We start from the raw sequence: 18,246 nt of genomic DNA on the forward strand, positions 1-18,246 counted from the left end.
TAGATTGCATTTAGTTGGTTGAACTGAGTTCAACTTCATGCAATCTCTCATCCGGGTCACGTAATTGGAAAAAACTCAGAGAAATGTTAAACCCAGGCTAATCTAACGAGTTTTTTATTTTATTTAACAGGTAAATCAAATATCCCAACGATCAGCCAGCTGACAATCATGTGAGGAAAAAAATTTCCTCCATGATGAAAGTAGGTAAGGAAGTATCAAGAGTGGTGGAGTAATCCAAGTGAGTTGCCTGTTAATAATAGACCTTTGGCACTAATAGAGTATGACATGATATTCATGACAAAAACAACAAGAGATTGCAAAAATCGCAAGTCAACAAGTCACTATTAAATATGTCTAACTTTCAAACCATATGCTGTGATGTAGAAGAAAAAAATTAAATAGTACTAATGTCATATGCTTGTCGAACTTAAATTGTTTCACTGTTCTGCTTAATTGTATCTCTTGCCATACTCCAAAGGCTAACAGTAGACATTTGATTCATAAACCTCTGCCTTGGTATAACCCAGATTCGCATGTTCAAAATTAATAAGTTGATTACGAAATCTTATAATATTACTGTAATAGATATCACCTACTAAATTTATTATATTATTTAATATTAGATTGTCACGCCATTTACGCGGATAACCTATTATTGGATAAACATGAATCTATCCAATTTTTAACACTGTCATATAAAGGTCCATTAAATTCCTTCTGACTGACCGATTGATGACTTTGGTACATTTGTGATTTACAAATATTATTTGGGATGTGACCGGCACTTCATGCAACTTCACAATTTAACTCTTCAAGAGTTCATCACGACCACAGGGAAAATACACCAACTACGTTACCTACTCACAGCCATGCCATGGGACAGAAGAATCACATTTTCATAAGAAAATACCCCACAGAGCTATTGTAAAAATTGTGCCAAGCGTGGATCAGTACGGTGTGGCAGACCAGTTCGAGCACCCAAAGCGCGACACCCAGCTGCCGCCTGAAATCAACACAAATTTAGCAAACAATTTCAATCTTTTGCACTTACACAGTAATCCACTGGGTGGAAGTGACTGTACTAGTCCATTTTAAAGGCTAGAGCAACATTTTCAAGTCATGTAAAAAAATGTTTTACACACCCAGGTGATTCAGTGAACTCCTAGACCTCTAAACTCCATGTAAATAGTGAAATTAACCTGATGCAAGAAAGGTGACTTACCACTTGCGCTGCAAACGGCAACATTTTCCCTGGTGGCATGTTTGCACAAATAGCTGGCATAAATATATGATGGGAATGAGCTCACATATAGAAAAACATAAAAAAATCTAAATATACTTTTTTTCTATATTCTCTTTTTTTCCTAAAAAATTAGCTTTGTTGGTGTTTGAGAAAATAGAACGAGTGAGAGGAAATACTGAAGCCTCAAGTTACGATCACAAAGACATCCCCTCAACTACCAAAAAATGGTGAAACACAACTTCTTTAGCAAGAATAGATGCAATTGGCTGATGTAAGGTGCTTCCAAGATTATTTTCAATACCCAGTTCTTTTAAATGTCGCTGAAATTCTTGCAAGTAAAATAACAAAGAGAGAAAGAAATGAATGTTCAAGCGTTCTTTCACATTGGCACTGATTCACCAGCAACAGTCGCGCTCTGCATATATCACTAGCAAAATTTTCTGAGAATACAACTGAGGTGCTTGGGTAACAAGAAGATATAAGACTCTTACAGTGTCTGGCAAAATAAGGAAAGAGAAGACTAAAAGTGAACCTACAAAAGTAAAAGTAGGAAGAGAAATAGATGATATTACCGGTGTACTGTTTAGAAGAGTTTTGTTGATGTTAGTTGGACTGGCAAGACAAAAGAGACAGGTAAAAACTGACATGAATGCTGGAGATGTGGAAAGACTTGAGGAACCTTAAGTAAGAATAGAGCAAGTAAATGATGGAGCAAAAGCAAGGATACCAAGGTAAACAACTCATTTCAAGGAGGTTTCATGTAACCAGCTCCATTTAGCTGTGTGTCAGCGCTGCAATCATGAACTTGCTCAGAGTAAGCACGTTCTTTAAATCCTCACATTTATTTGCACAGAATCATGAACCCTCAACATTTTATCAAAGCAGTCAAGCTCATTCAGAGTATCCATTCATAAATTATCTAACATGATCTAACAAAACAAATTTTATTCAGTTTATCAACACTAGAATATAGTTTCCAGCTATATAACCATTTAGAAGCCAGAGCAGGATGCTGCAAAAAGATATACCATAAAGAATGGCTCCAATAAATGCATCTCCAGCTCCAGTGGTGTCAATAAGCTCAGAAGGAAGTATTTTTTCTGCAGTACCCACATGAAGCATCCCATTAACTGCACCGACCCCACCTGCTCTTAGCCTCATCACTGTCTGAGAAACATTCAATTCGATAATTAGTTAAGCCCAATTGTTTCAACCAAAAATTATCAAAATATACAAGAACGGAAGCTAAAAGAATCAAAATGTTTCTATCCATCACAAGATAAAGTGGATAGGTCATAATCAGCTACTATTCCTAAGAAAGAAAGGTGGGGGAACTCTGAGAACACCAAACATGAAATGTGTGAGATTGCAGCTCAAGGAAAACTGAAACCAGTCAATTACAGCCTGATATTTTGCTTACCAAAGCAGTTACCAAAATTTTCAAATACTTTGATCCAGGTGACTAACTACCACACTATTTATTGTTTCCACGCTAAAGGATACCAATTTAAAATTTAGTGAAATTGCCAAGTGGATGAAAGGAACCACTGGAAGTTGAAAAGCAGCTTAAACATCCCTTTTAATCAAATTATACATCACCATGACAGAGGCATACTTCAAAAAAAGCATAGCATTCCCAATCATGCATCATAGGGACCTCCATAAAACAGCTATTGCTAGGGATCAACCATTGTGGGCCAACTGGAATTTACTTTTTGTTAGTTTTGTAGGTCCAGAAAAATCCAGCTCAACATATCCTTAAATTGGCTGACAACCAGCAGATGCTACTGAAATTTAATTCTGACCCTGTGCCAATTTCCCTGATTTGCTGTCATTTCTAGGCTTTTCATTCTTGTTTCTTTCCAATTTCAAGGATGAGATTTGTAATCCAGAGGAGCGGTTCTCCTAGCTGGAAAATCAAATTCTGCCAAACACATCAAGACCAGAACTCAAACTATACTTCAGGTATGATGTCAAATTTCATTAGCCAATCACAGGCCATTGACCTAAAAGTCAGAATGGCTGGATGAGTAAGACTTTAGGATTAAGGACTCCCAATGCTCGATCCACTGGAACTATGACCAATATAAAACAGAACTTGAGAACATTCAGTCTAAAACAGTAAATGAGAAGCTGTAATTGTAGTCGAGCCCATAAATATAAATGTATACAGGTTCTAGAATAAAAAAAGACAAACAATCTGTCCTCATTGTAACAGAAAACTTGATTTCATCTGCTGTTACCTCAGATGAAATACATGTTGGATTAAAATTGGTTGTATCAATCTTCTTCTTCAGTGATACCAGCAACTCATCAATATCCATTTCTTCTGACATAGAATATTCTATTGCAAGTAGTAAACCACTATAAGTTATAAGAATTAAGATATTTTGAAGCTTGGAAAAAAAAAATAACCTTAACAAATCCTTGAATATTAAACAAGAATATCAGCTTCCTGTTCAAGAACTTATCCTAGACTCACCAGTTAGGCTTCTCTCAAGCATTATACATCCTTCCTCACCTAGGGTCACAATCACAAATTTGATATTTGGTAGCCTTAGAAGCATAGATAATAGGGCACTTGGAACAGATGATGCTCCGGTCCATTCCTGTCCCCAAACACAAGCAGAAAGTTATTGAATCTCAGATTCTCAGAACTTAATAGATGTAGGATAAGAATAGGAGGAATCGATTCAAGTGACATAATAAAAATAAAAATTAAGGAAAGTAACTTATTAAAGTTGGGTCCAGGTCTATCCAGATATAACTAGCCAAAATTTGAGGTCATTTCCCAACTGATAACCATATAACTTTTGTTAACGCGTACTTATGTGGGACTATTCCCGCTAACACTCCTCACATCCTTGCTTATATGTTATTGTTGAAGAGAAGATAAGGAAGGCTCTTACGGGACTCTCACAATAAAAAGTCTCACAAAGCCAAAATTAATATGGTGGAGTTTTATTGGAGTCTCACAAAAAAGTCTCAGTTTAAAGGTGTTTTAGTTATGTTAGTCTTCTATTTATGTTGAATTATTTAATTATGCTAGGACTTATCTTTAAGTGTTAGAGTTTGGGTGTAATTGGACTTTACTACTTTCCTCTATTATAAATAGGGGTTCATGTACTCAGATTATAACAAGTCAAGAGAGTTTTTCTCTTTTCCATAAATTCAACATGGTATCAGATCAGGTTCTATGAGTTGACTCAATCAACCCACAAAGATAATGCAATCCTTTTCTGATCTATTATCTCTAGTTGTTTAGGTTTGTATTTATCTTTTTTCTCTCTTTTCAATCCCTATACCCGTTGTTTGATTTGTGTTTTCACCTCTATATTGAGTTTTTCATATTACCTATTATATATTTCCAGAACGATATTCGAGTCTACTTTCAAAAAAAAAATGAATTTTGGCAATCAAAGTTTTCTACAAAGAGAAATTAATATTTGAAGCAGCAAAAGTCAGATTGCAAGAGAGGTTCGAGCAGTAGCAGAAAGCTTCAAATTTCGAGCCGGCTTATTCCATCAAGAACGAGACTTTACAGGAAGAATTATATACCCAAAGAAAGATCTGTAAGTCTCTTTTCTTACTTATTCAACCAATTCTCAATCTGAGTTTTCTATATGGAGATATCGATCTTGAAAGAGCCAATGGTCGCAGGCCAAAGAAGAAAGAGTACTTATTTCGGCTAGATTATAGATTCCGAAATCTATCAGATTTTTTTTTCTCCAAAGAAGTATATTTTTGTCAGAGCTAGGTGGTTCCGGTCCACCTGGGTTAGGTTCCGTCCACCCCTGGTCCACCTGGGTTAGACACTTGGCTTTCTGCACTTAACAGACCGGTTTGTTGGGTTGTATTAGCTAGGCATTTGACATGGTATCAGAGTTGGGTACCACGTTCCGCGTTCGAATATTGGCTAGGCGTTTGATAATTTTATGAACAAATATTATACCTGGATGAAAGGTATTGGAGTCTAGTTTCAGAACGAGAAATTTTCATGTCAATTTGATCTATATTTAAGGGGATATTTGCATTGGAGTCAGCAAGGGTCTTGATACAAAATAAAGAGAATCAAGATATCATAAAAGATTCAAGAAGGAATATTTTATGTCAAATTTGATGTCAAATTAAAGATATTTGAGTCTAGTTTCTTGATCAAGAAACCGTTTGTCATTCTGAGCTATATCTTTGGAGATATTGATATCAGAAGTATTAAAGCTTTCTTATTCAGGATGGACTCACACTGAATTATTTCATGTGTCCTTATTAAGGACTTTCATTATTTGGTATGTGTTATTTGGGCATTGGCCCGTATCTGTTGTTTCTATTGTGTCTATTTGACTGAGACATTATTATGGAAGGACTCCTCGGTTGCTAACTATTGTCAACATTGGTTATCATGATGAAGATTTGAATAAAGAACATTGTGGCCCCATCATCTTATCTTCCTTTAATTCTCATTATCATGTTATTGTTATTTGACTCTCACTTAACCCTTTGGTCAAACCCTTTTGAACCATTACTTTGGTTGGTCCATTTTATTTATATGTGTGTTTGAAGTCCATTGAGACTTTTTATTGGTACCCATGGGTCTTGTGAATGATAGGCATTACCCACTTTAGTGATTATTATCACTATATTTGTTCGAAATCCTTTTGAGTTTGGTTTTGACATATGTTTTATCACCCATTTTTACCTTTGAGTGTCGGTGCCTGGTGTTGGACATCATGATGGAGGAGTTTATTACTATATCTATGTTATTTGGTTCAAGTTGAGATCACTGTCAGTACCTCCCAGCTTGAGGGGGAATGTTGAAAAGAAGATAAAGAAGACTCTTACAGGACTCTCACAGTAAGAAGTCTCACAGAGCCAGAATTAATATGGTGGAGTTTTACTGGAGTCTCACAGAAGGAGGTCTCACAGAAGAGTCTCAGTTTAAAGGTGTTTTAGTTATGTTAGTCTTCTATTTATGTTGAGTTATTTAATTATACTAGGACTTATCTTTAAGTGTTAGAGTTTGGGTGTAATTGGGACAAGGGTAGTTTAATTGTAATAAGACTCTACTACTTTCCTCTATTATAAATAGGGGTTCATGTACTCAAATTATATCAAGTCAATGAAGTTTTTCTCTTTTCCATGTTGATTTTCAGGACTCCATGGATTTAGCTCATGGAGAAAAAGAGATAGACACCATTGGGAGAAAACAGGAGGAAAAAGAGGTGATGGACTTATAGTCCTAACCCTCCCCCTAAAATCAATTTATAGACTAATCAAACTATAATATTACAATAATACCCCTGGAACTTAACCTAATTACATCAATGTCATCTCTATGATATGACTCTTTATTTACCATCCTGTCATCATTGTATGGGCCTATGGGCCTTCTCCTTGGTCTATGGGCATTGAGCCCATCTTCCACATCTCTTGGATGTGTGGGCCTTCCTTGGTCTTATGGGCTTGGGCCCATCTTCCAACACGCTTGGAAATGAAAATGGCTGCTCAAATTTATAGGAAATGAAAATGAGTTTACTCACTTTTTAAGGGTAGTTCAAAATATTACTTGGGTATACCACTTAGATAAAACAAAAAAAATGAATGAAACTGGATGTTGTGCGCACTCCTGATTCTTTGTAGGTAGTACGTCTATAGTAATGCTCTAAAGTGATTTTAAAAAACAAAAATTGAAGAAAGTACTTTGACGAATTAAGGGTGTGAATAAAAAGATAGAAACTCTCATACTTCAAATGGAAGGAGGCACACAATGCATCTCTTCATACGTCTAAGTAAGAAGGATGTGTTTTTAGACAAATAGATGGATAAAACATGACTAGGTTTGACTCAAGAGAGATAAAAAAAATCCTCTATGAACATTGATAATTGAGGAAACATAAAAAAAAAACTTCAATAAGAAATCTTTGAGATGGAACATGATAATGGAAACTTTCTAAAAATAGACTTCTCATATAAGGCTCACTTTACCAAGTTGAAGAGACAATATTCAAGGGAGAAATTATCGAATAAGAAAGATTTAGAACACTAACATTTGGAATTTAGAATGAAGATACAAGACTTTCTAATTCAAAATTTTCAGGCTTTGTCAAAAAGAAAACTAAACCAAGATTAGCAATTACAAACTTCTCTTAAGGAAACTAATGTAACGTGAAATCAAAGAAAAAAAACTTTTAAGGAAGGAAATATACTCAAGTTGGTAAAATCTTGACTAGAGTTTGAAACAAATAGGAAAATTTAACCAAGATTAGCAACTAAAAAAATGAAGCAAAAAAATGGCTTAAATTCATATTTACGCATGCAACAGGCTACCAATATGACCTTTGATTCTTCCAATGTTGATATCTTTCTCTAGAAAGATCGTATTGAGAAATAGTTTATTGGGATAGAAAGTAGACCTGCAAATCGTTTTTTTAGATAGAAGTATCTATATAAATTCGCGATCATGTTGGTACACACCGTTCATAAAGTTCAGGCTTTTTGTTGTTACTCGAAACTTTTCTGCTACTTAACCTTTGTTGTTTCATAGATTTCTTTGTATAAAACTTTGATTTCAAAAATTCTTTTTGCATTGGAAACTAGACTTAAATATCTTTCCGACAGCATATGTTTTTTATATGAAAATCATGGTAAGAGAGTGGAAAATCCAAGGAAAAACAAGAATTGGGAAAGAAGAAGACTAAAGGAAAAAACGAAAAACTTCTCTTTTTTTCTTTTTCTTCTTCCTCCATTTCTTCTCCATCTTCTCCTTTTCCATGTCTAATATTTACCCACTCTGATACCATGTTGATCTAGGGCTTTCACGTAAACACAAAAGATTTCAAGGAAAGTAGAGAAGAGAGAAAGAAAAGGAGAAGAAGAGAGAACATGGCATATTCCAAGAGGGGAATGAGACTCAAGAAGCTAGAGCTTGATGCTCTTCCTTATCCCATTCGGTTGCATTTATAGTTGTTTTTTAGTTCTCAATAGTGCTTCGAGTCATACTACTGTCTCCTCCCCACCATCACCAAAATTTTAATTTAGAAACTCTACGTGTTGCCTTCTTCAACCAATTGTCTCAATGACATTTTGAAAACTAAACATAGTTAGAGAACCTGTTTTTGTTGGCTTGGCCTGACTAGAGCTTGTAACCAAGTTGGAGCATCATTCTAATTTTCATCGCAGGAACAATTTGTTAACGAAGATGTGTAGATGAAGAAATAGAACAGCGTTGAATGAAAAGTGCACTAAGGCTAGGCACTCGAAGACTGTGTTGGCAATGTTGATGAGGAAGGAAGACTTTGTCGTAATCCTAGATGATGTTGCAATCACCCATCTGTCTTACGGGGTTGAATTCTCCAGGGGCACGAAGAACAAGCAGGTTGCGCAACAGGTAGTCGGGAGGTTCAAGTATGTAGTGGTCGATAGTCTTGAAACTTGAACAACACAAACATGGTACAAACTAACGCACAAACTGCACTAAACATGCAAACTTCCTACTCTAGTACCATGTTAAAGTTGGGTTCAAGTCCATCTTAATAAAATTAGTTGACGTTCGTTTCCCAACTAATAACCACATAACTTTTCTTAACACTCATCTATGTGGAACTATTCCCTCCAAGATAACTTAATACTAAAGGAAATTAAGCCCATATTAACAATAGTTAGCCTTATTTGACTTAGTAAGAGCAAATGATTCTAATTATATGAAAAAACAAAGAAATAATGATTTTTGGTGCTCTAGAGCTTAAATACCCAATTTGGTTTATTTTCTTTCCCCTGTTGGAGGATAGGAAGCCCTCTAGTCTCAAAGGCCTGGACATGTCATGGGCTTGTACATGTACACATGCCTCAAGCTTGCAGTTTCAGCATGTGAAACAAATTGGCAGTTGGTGAATAGCCCCACATTGGTTACATATTTTGATGATATTGAGCTAATTAATTGGAAAGTAATCTCCTATATTAGCTAATCATTTTAGAACAGACCAAGACCAACTTTGCATGGCAATAGAGAAATATAAGCCCAGGTCTCTTGTTGATTATTTGAGCATATTACCATGGGGAATATTCCATATTGGTTATAGGATTAGATGAGTTTGCTTATTACCAGAGAAGCGATCTCCTAACTAGGCTATTCCTTTGGGATGGGCCAAGATTCGACTTTTTAATTTCTAGATGAAATTTAAATATTAATTAATTCGTCAAAATTCTGCTTCTTATGTTTGTGCATTCAGAATTGCATGGCAATGAAAAAGTTGCTCATTTCTTTTTTCGTTTTTTTTTTTTTTTGGAAATAACTCCAATTCAAAACCAATATGTCCCTCGTCATGATAACAAGAATTATCATGCATCTATGTAATCATTTACTAAAAACTAAAATTCCACTACAGCTCTTCATATAGATAGAAACAATTAAGTTCTTGTATGGATCCCTGCCAAATTATTTATCGATGAGAACCAACACTGCATAGTCAAGAAAAATTGATTAAAACATATTTCGTTGTAATTTTTTTTCTAATTATATCAGTTCAGGATTTACACATGAGAAACATAACTCCATATAGTAAAGACTCAAAATAAAGGGAAATGGCAGGAAAACTTCATGTCACCAGTTACTGTCAGAGGGGAAAGGCATTCACAATATTCAAAGAGAACACTTGGGCAGATTCAATGAATATAAATGTCCTACCTGAGGAAATTTTTGCGAGCATACCACATATGTGGCCAAATTCAGAAGTTCATCCAGTCCTTCCCTCTTTCTTTCTGAATCAATCAAGATGGGTATTTTCCGGTTAGCTGCCTGCACTGGAAGAATGCTTCAGGCAGCTTAGACCTGTCTTTGAAGGAATGACAAGGGAGAAATAAAAGAAAAAAAATAAAAACTAGCATATTACCTCTTTTGCTATACGTAAAGCAGTGTCATGAAATCTAACATCAAAATATACAAGGGAAACTTCATCTAGGGCAGCTAACATGCTTGACTGAGATAGGTCATCTGGCACCAGTGGCGGGTATCCAGGAGTGTGAATGCAAGTTCGTGTTTTCCTGGAAATGACACCATTATTATTGTATCAAAGAAGGACTAGGAACACAGACATAACCTGAAAATTCATAATTGATATATTTGAAGAGAAGTGGGATGATCCTCACGTTTGATCATCAACAATGACATAAGTAAAAGGCGTATTCCCCTCCTTTGAAACCTGAGAGTTGATGGTTTTGTCAATCACAAGTTCCTCAGAGGCATTAGGAGAAAAAAGCACTTCATTTTAACTTGCATATTACTAGAATCCAGACTAGCACAAGGAAAAGTGAATACAGACACGATGGACATGAAAATGGTAAAGAATTCCATGAAAAACACAAAGAAAGAGAAAAAAGCAAGTTTAGTAAAGAAAGAACACAATATGGTTAATAAAGATTGTATGCATAATGATGAAGTTCAAATGAAAAGAAAAATCACATATATTTAATTGTGCAGCAGTTCTCTTAGAATTGGAACAGACAGGTTAGTATCGGGTGCATATGGATTATGAAAGTAAGGGAAACACAGACTGAAGAGGTGGAACATGAAACCCCTGTATATATCAGGTGCAATCTTCTAAATGCTTGACAAGACAACTAGCATTTCCATTGGTCTCCAGATAAATAGGTCAAAATAGTCCACATTGTAAAAGAAATAGTACTTCTGGCAAAATATAAGTTAACCTCCACGGCCCAATTGATAAAAATAGACACAACAAAGAAAAAACAGTAAATAACAAGATTACCACAATAAAGGAAGTATCTATGCCATCAGTCTCGAGTTCAGCTACCACATTTCTTCCTTGAGCATCATCAGAAACCTTGAAGCAAGAAAGCAGACAGACAAATAAGTCCAAGCACTTCAAAGAGCCAAGTCAAGAGCAAAATTTACCAGTAAGTCCTCAAGGTTTCTCAGATACTCAAACAACAGGACAGTAACATTGTAAACTATATGGTTGCAAGCCACTTGAGAAATAAACAGTCTTGATAAACAAAAGATAGATCAATTTGATTAAACAGTCAACATCACTGAGAAAGAAAAGAAACCTTAGCAATCAGCCTTGGGGCCAGACCTAAACGTGCAGCTCCAGTAAGTGCATTCCCGGCATTCCCACCTCCTTGAACCTATTCAGAAAACAAAGCAATTTTTTAAGCACAAGATTAAAGAAATCATTTACGAAACCACAGATCTCCTGCTTAATTTAAGATATCCATGAGGATATCAGGTTTATTCTGCTCTTGAAACTTCACCAAATCATCTATTAAAGTAACAGTCTAACAAAACTCCTAAGAATTCAATTTGCTGTGTTAAGTAACAAAACAACTTAGACACGAATAACACAAGTGAAATTTCACAAGTCACGGTTAATATAAAGAATTTTCTACATAAGTATCAAAGTGAAAGTAGATAAACGTCAGCAGTCATATAAACACATTTACCTGCTTCTATGATAAACAAATGACAGGCAATGACGAAGTCCAGTAAAATCCTAAAAATTTAGCGATAATTGAAAACATAAGCAGTCGAGTGGATATCTGACAACAACAATCAAGGTTCCACTCAGCGTCAGAATTCTCATTAACACTATTATGAGCTGATCTCAATCAATAGGCGTTATTTACGCAGCATAAGAGTAGATTATCTTACAAACTCACCAAAGAGTTTGTGCTGCGTATTTTATGGTCGGGTTTAGGAAATGCAGCCACCATTACCAAATAATCCAGCCCAAGTCCCCCACATCCCAACTGCGAAAAAGAAGGCATGAAAATCAACAGGAGTCCCCATGAAGAAAAAAAGCAAGAGAGAGAGAGAGAAAGAGAGAACGTACGACAATCCGCTTCTCAGGCAGAGGAGGCAGAGAAGGGGAGACTACTGTTGACGATGACATGACCACCCTCAAATTCCTAATAACCAGACATAAATTCTATTTGGAAAAAGAATCCGAAGAATCAGACCACCTTACGCAATAGTGATCCAAATACTGCTCACCTGGGGAGAATTCTGGATGCGAAAGAGGGCAGAAGCGGAGAAGAGAAAATGAAATTGCTGGAAGTTGGAGTCGTTGCACTTCGAGAAGCGGTCAAACAAACCATTGTTCTAGCTTGGTGGAGTCCAGACCCAAGTCAAACGAAAGTCGTGTGGAGCACTGCAGCGTGTTGGTGTGCACTTGAGTGCAATAGGACGACGCAGCAATGGTAAGTAGTTAACACGTGCAGAGACAGTAGATGGGACCCACCTGATCATCATTGGGTACTTCGAGGATTGTATGGACGGCGTTCACCGGAGGTTGGCTTGAAGTGGGTGAGCAGATTGAACCCAACGGCCGAACCTGGCTATCTTTTTTCTCTAAACTGAGTTGACCGGGTGCAGGGCAAAAAACTTTGAAGGAAATGAACTAGCAAGTAAACAAAATATTAGTACTCCTTCCGGTCAAAATTTCTGTACTATGGTCAACAAAGGTAAAATTTGTTAACCCGAATCACCAAAAAAAAATCTAAAATGAGAGCAAAGACAAAAATTCCTTTTAACCCTTCAAACTAGGATTACATAATTTCTTGGACAAGAAAAAAGAGGTAGTGTGATGAGCTAAAAAATACCCGGTAACGAGTGACAAAGCTCTGAAATTGACAAACTTCCGAGCCAAAATTTCCAAGCTATCGTCCCCTAATCATCTTTCTCTTTAAGTCAAAGCTCCCAAAGAACAAGCATAAGCGAAGGTAGTAAGCCGTGAATGAATGTCGCCCCCAATTCTGTGGGACCAGATTTAAATTAAAAAAAACGAGGTTTCCCTTATAAGTAGGGGTGGCATCGAGCCGAGCCAAGCCCCAACCTGCCTATGTTCGAGTTGAGATTGATTTAAATATCTCGAACTCGAACTCGAGCTCGAGCTGAGCCTAAGCTCGAGCCTAAAATTGTTATCGAGTTTGAGCCTAATAATTTTAACTAAGTTCGAGCTAAGGTCAAGCTTCAACATTCATTAAAACTTTCCAAAAAATACAAGTCTCGAGTTCGTGCTCCAACATATATTTAAAATTTTTCAAAAAATACATGTCAAATAAATTGTATATAAAATAATGCATACATTTTATATAAAATTGGGAATGACCTCTACTTAAAAATTGGACATAAGGGTGACATCGAATCCAGTTGAGTCCGAACCTTATTCAAGCCGAGCTTGATTTAAATATTTTGAACTCGAGCTCGGTCAACCCTAGCCTTGAACCTAAAATTGTAATAGAACTCGATCCTAATAATTTTACCGAGTTTGAGCTCAAGCTCTAGCTGAGTTCGAGCTTAACCTACATTTAATACTCTATATAAAATATATGTCAAATAAATTATATATAAAATTATGCATATATTTTAAAAAAAGAATGATAGGGGAGGTTCAGGATTGAATTTCAATAATGGATTAGAACACACCAATATTAATCTTTTTTACTTCAAATGTTGTCTAGCTTATTTTATAATTTTTGAATCTGGCCATAAATTTACTATGGCCTCCTTAGTGCCCCTAGTTGAAAATTTATATTCTAGGAAAAACTAGAAATGTTTTTCCTATGATACATATTTCCAAAAAAACCTTTAAATAATATCTTATATCTATTAGTGACTTATTAGAAAATTACAAGAAATATTTTAAAACTTTCTTAGGAAAGTTAAATGGACCTCTTATTGCCTCTTCTAGGGAAATAAATAAAAAATAATAATCAATCTAATATATTACTATACTTATCGATAAACATTTTATCAAATAAAATGTCAAACACGAAATTGCTATGAAAATTGCCTCATGCTAAAAGTATTACAGCATCAACTGTCAAATACTCATTCAAAAATTTTCTATACAGTTTTCTTGCCCATCTTGGTAGGAAAATCTTACTTAGAAAATTATATGATTTTTAATAAGAATTTTCAATTAGAAAAATGTTTACAAAAAACATGAGACACGAATAGTCCTTAGAAACTTATTTCTACTAATGTGTATTTTCAATTTCTTCAAGAGCCATGAGGAAGGAGAGTCTAAGAAAAAGTTTTTTTTTCACTTTATGATCTCACACATGTGAAATCATCTTCGCGCGATAGGGGGGGGGGGGGGGGGGGGGGGGGGGGGGGGGGGGGGGGGTTGGGGAGGGAATTATTTCTCCCCTTGACTTAGGTATCTTTGTTGGTTCTGGTTTTCCGCCGAGACGAGAAATGACACTGAGGGAAAAACTTCCAACGGCGCCGGCGAGGAACTTTCGTCGAGGATAATGGCTACGACGAAAAGGCAAAAGGCGGTCGACAAGGCAACTATCAACAATGACAGAGGCGGTCACAACAGCGGACGGGAGGGGCTAGGCAATGACGAGGGGAGGAAGAATTTTTTCCCCCTCGTTCCGCTCGGCGCTCTGTTGTGGGCCAAAAAGGATTATGGGATCCTGGGTTAAGTTCTTAGCTTTCTGCCACCTACCAAGCCGTCTTTTGGGTAGTATTGGCTAGGTGCTCAACATTTGGTATCAGAGCTAGCGCTACATCGCGAGTTCGATACCCGGCGTGGGGGATCGCGAATCCCAGACGCAGGCATCCACGTAACAGTGGATCTAGGGTGAATAGGCCTGAGACCTCGTCGCTAAATGATAAGCCATCGGGTCATCGACTCGTGAAGGTGGGTGTGATGTTGTGAGCCAAAAAGGATTATGGGATCCTGGGTTAAGTACTTATCTTTTCACTACCTACCAGGCCGGTCTTTTGGGTAGTATTGGCTAGGTGCTCAACATGCTCCAGTCCCACTCGCAGGTCTCGACACCTCCAAATCCCCTGAATCACGTGCCGATTGTTAAAGTAACGAGCCGACTCGTGAGCTTTCAAGTCGAACCTTGATTTTGTCGAACTCGGCTCATTAATTTAAAAGAGCCGATCCCGGATCTCGAACTCAGCTCGAGATCCAGGTATACAGAATTGAACGGAGCCGTAATCGAGCCGAGCTTGAGCCAACTCGGTTCGTAGCCACCCCTACTTATAAGTATAGCATTTCTAATGTTGGGGAACAAGCAGATTAGAATTTTTGGAAAGACAAATCAATAATTTCTAATAAAAATGCAAGTACGGCTCTATCCTCCACATTATACCAGTCTTTGCATACGAGTGACACTGAGCTCTTATCTTTGGGGGGAGGTTAGTGCACCATGAGTTCGAGTTCAAGTTCATGTGATTGTATGGTTTATTCATTTGAACCCATTGGTGTTGTACCCGGAGTCGGGTTCAAGTGAATGATGCAGTTCATTTACTTGGACGAACTCCAGAGTAAAGTGAGTGAATCAGAATTCCCACCAAAATCCTAGTTCATCCAATTGAACTCGTCAGGACCCAAATTTTTTTCTCCCGATGCTACTCATTCTTCTCTCAAAGTTTCTCTTCTCCCTCTCACTCTTGGCCTCCCATCTCACTCTCCATCTCCATCTCCCTCTAGTGCTCAATGATTTTTCCTCTCTCATCTCCCTCTTGCTCTCACCCTGCAGCAACGTTGCCTCTCCCCCTTCGACCTTCCTCCCCTCTAGCCTCTACCTCTCTTTTTCCCTCTTCTCTTGCTTCTCACTCTATTTTCTCCTAAAAATTCTCCCAATTTCTTTCGATTTTCCCTATTTCGGTTTCAATTTTCTTCAATTTTCCCTATTTCGGCGGTGATTTCTTTAAGTCTACTTCGATTTCCCTTAAATTTCCCCATTTGGCTTCCATTCCCCCATTGGGCTTCAGTTGTCCCCAAATATCAGAAGGTAACCCTAAACCCTAGCTTTTTTTAGTTTAATGTACTATCGTATTTGATTTTATTTAATTTTTGTGTGTGGTATTTGTATTGGTTGTTTAATTACTACATAATTTTGGGATATAGAGTTAGGGTCATGTATTTAGGGTTTAGTTTGGTCTTTAGGGTATACTTTCGATTTTAGGGTTAGGGTTTAAGGTATTTAGGGTATGGTTAATGGTATTTATGGCTTCTCAGTATTAAGGTAGGGTTAATAGAAATTAGGGTTATAGTTTGGGGTTTTCAAGGGGTTAGGGTTTAGGGTTTGGAGCTTGGAGTTTAGGGTACTGGTTTAGTAGGGTGTACTTTATGGAATTAGGGTTAGGATTAATAGAAATTAGGGATTAGGGATTAGGGTTTAGGTTTATTAGGGTGTACTTTCTAGAATTAGGGTATAAGGTTTAGGGTTTAAAGTTTTGGGTTTAGGGTCTGTAGAGAGTCTGATTTAAAGTATGTTGGGTAATGGAGGATGAGTTGAGTCCATTTCAAATAAGGCTGAGTCACTTGCACGGGCATTCATTAGCCAATGAAACCCGACCCCCGTCACGGACGAGGTATGGTTCGTAGTGACTACGAAGTCATATGGGGCTCTACCAAGGGGTGTTCGGTGAATTTTGACTTGGGAGTGCTTTTGCATTGTCATGAATAGTCATCTGCAATGGAAACAATTTGATTAATTTTTAAATGTTATAGAATGTTGTTGAATAATTTTGAAGTGCTATGGAATGATCTTGCCATGTGGTGAGGAGATTCGGTTGTTATAAATATCCACCACATGGTATTTTTTTTTCAATGTTTTATTGTGTTTCCATGTGTGCCTAGTTACTAGGATGAGTAGAGAGTCTAATTAAGGTGGTCTTAATAAGTTTTTTCCATGAGGACCATCTCGATTTTAGATTATATATGGTTGGAAGAAGACAACAAAATGCTCGATCATATGACATTTGGACCTTCAAAGAAACAACAGAATGCTCGATCTCTTGGCCAAGCAGGTCAATACGGGCAACAAGTTGCCCAATGGGGTTTGGAAGCATGATGTTTTTTTTTTACTGTGTCAATAAGTTCAATGAAGACACAATCAATTAAAAAACTTGCAAGCAACTCAAGAATCAAATAAGATCATGGAAGAAAACTTACCAAACAATAATGAGTTGTCTCAACACTAGTAGGTTCGATTGGGATGCAACCACACAGTGAGTTACTACAAGTCATTCTATATGGCGAGACTACAATAAGTTCAGTAAATCATGTTGTACTACAAAACATTATGTATATTTTCCGTGTTACTAAACTCTATTCCAAAACTTCTAAAAGATGTTTTTTCTTGTAGGAGCATAGAGATGCTGAGAAGTATAGACGTAAAGGATGCCCGTTTGCTTTTACGTTGCAAATTGTGGACTTTTACAAGTAATTCGGTTCATTATCAAGTATTTTTTAATTTTTAATTATATATATGTTATTAATAATCTATCTTATGTTATTAATAAAATGATATATTAATTTATTTATTATATTTATTATTTTTATTACTATATTAAATTAGTAATTTAAGAGTGGTAATTAAAATATTATTAAAGTAAGCATTTGATCAATTATTTTTGTTTAATTATTCCATTTTTTATAATTAATTAAACTAATGGTTTTTAATTTTGTGAAAATATATTATTAATTAATACTACGTAAAAATCTATCTTATGTTATTAATAAAATAATATATATATATATATATATATATATTTATTTATTTATTATATTCATTTGTATTACTATATTAAATTAGTGATTTAAGAGTGGTAATTAAAATATTGTTAAAGTTAGCATTTGATCAATTATTTTTATTTAATTATTCCTTTTTTATGTTAAAATATATCTTACGTTATTAATAAACTAATATATTTATTTATTATATTTATTTTTGTTATTTTTTAATTTTTATTTATCTATTTTTATAATTAATTAGTGTACAATTAATTGTCACATGTAATTATTGTATTAATTTACAATAAACTACAATCATTTATTAATATAATATCTTATGTAATTAATTATTATATTAATATATTTTAATTCTACATTAAATTACTTATTAATATAGTAACCATGTTTGTTTTGGTTAATTATTTGTTTAGGTATATGTTCTATTTAAGTATATTATAAAAAGTTACTCATTCTCTTGTTTACATCATATTTTTCATTTTGGGC

General features: G+C 35.8%; 1 protein-coding gene across 2 annotated transcripts; it reads right to left on the bottom strand.

Moving 5' to 3' along the window:
- Window positions 1–694: 694 nt before the first annotated feature.
- Window positions 695–12,386, bottom strand: LOC137959471 (uncharacterized). Of its 2 annotated transcripts, XM_068806839.1 has the most exons (13): window positions 12,249–12,386; window positions 12,088–12,163; window positions 11,915–12,004; window positions 11,306–11,383; window positions 11,005–11,079; window positions 10,385–10,437; window positions 10,129–10,279; window positions 9,924–10,034; window positions 3,726–3,852; window positions 3,487–3,587; window positions 2,272–2,410; window positions 1,223–1,275; window positions 695–1,003 (listed from the first exon to the last, which is right to left on the bottom strand). In XM_068806839.1, exons 1-13 carry the CDS (start codon window positions 12,350–12,352, stop codon window positions 920–922), a joined length of 1,242 nt encoding a protein of 413 aa, XP_068662940.1. In that variant the 5' UTR covers window positions 12,353–12,386; the 3' UTR covers window positions 695–919. The 2 variants fall into 2 exon arrangements, with proteins under 2 accessions (XP_068662940.1, XP_068662943.1); XM_068806842.1 differs by lacking the exons at window positions 3,487–3,587; window positions 3,726–3,852.
- Window positions 12,387–18,246: the final 5,860 nt, after the last annotated feature.

This window comes from Aristolochia californica, unplaced genomic scaffold (genome assembly GCF_029961685.1).
Source record: "Aristolochia californica isolate CCGP_79_NKW_82.1479 unplaced genomic scaffold, dmAriCali1.0.hap1 SCAF_1, whole genome shotgun sequence".
Classification (NCBI taxonomy): domain Eukaryota; kingdom Viridiplantae; phylum Streptophyta; class Magnoliopsida; order Piperales; family Aristolochiaceae; genus Aristolochia; species Aristolochia californica.

Coding starts and splice junctions, on each gene's coding strand:
- LOC137959471 (XM_068806839.1), bottom strand. CDS start 12,352: ATGGTTTGTTTGACCGCTTCTCGAAGTGCAACGACTCCAACTTCCAGC. Junction 12,164..12,248: donor GCATCCAGAATTCTCCCCAG/GTGAGCAGTATT, acceptor TCTGGTTATTAG/GAATTTGAGGGTGGTCATGT. Junction 10,280..10,384: donor GTCATTGTTGATGATCAAAC/GTGAGGATCATC, acceptor TGTCATTTCCAG/GAAAACACGAACTTGCATTC.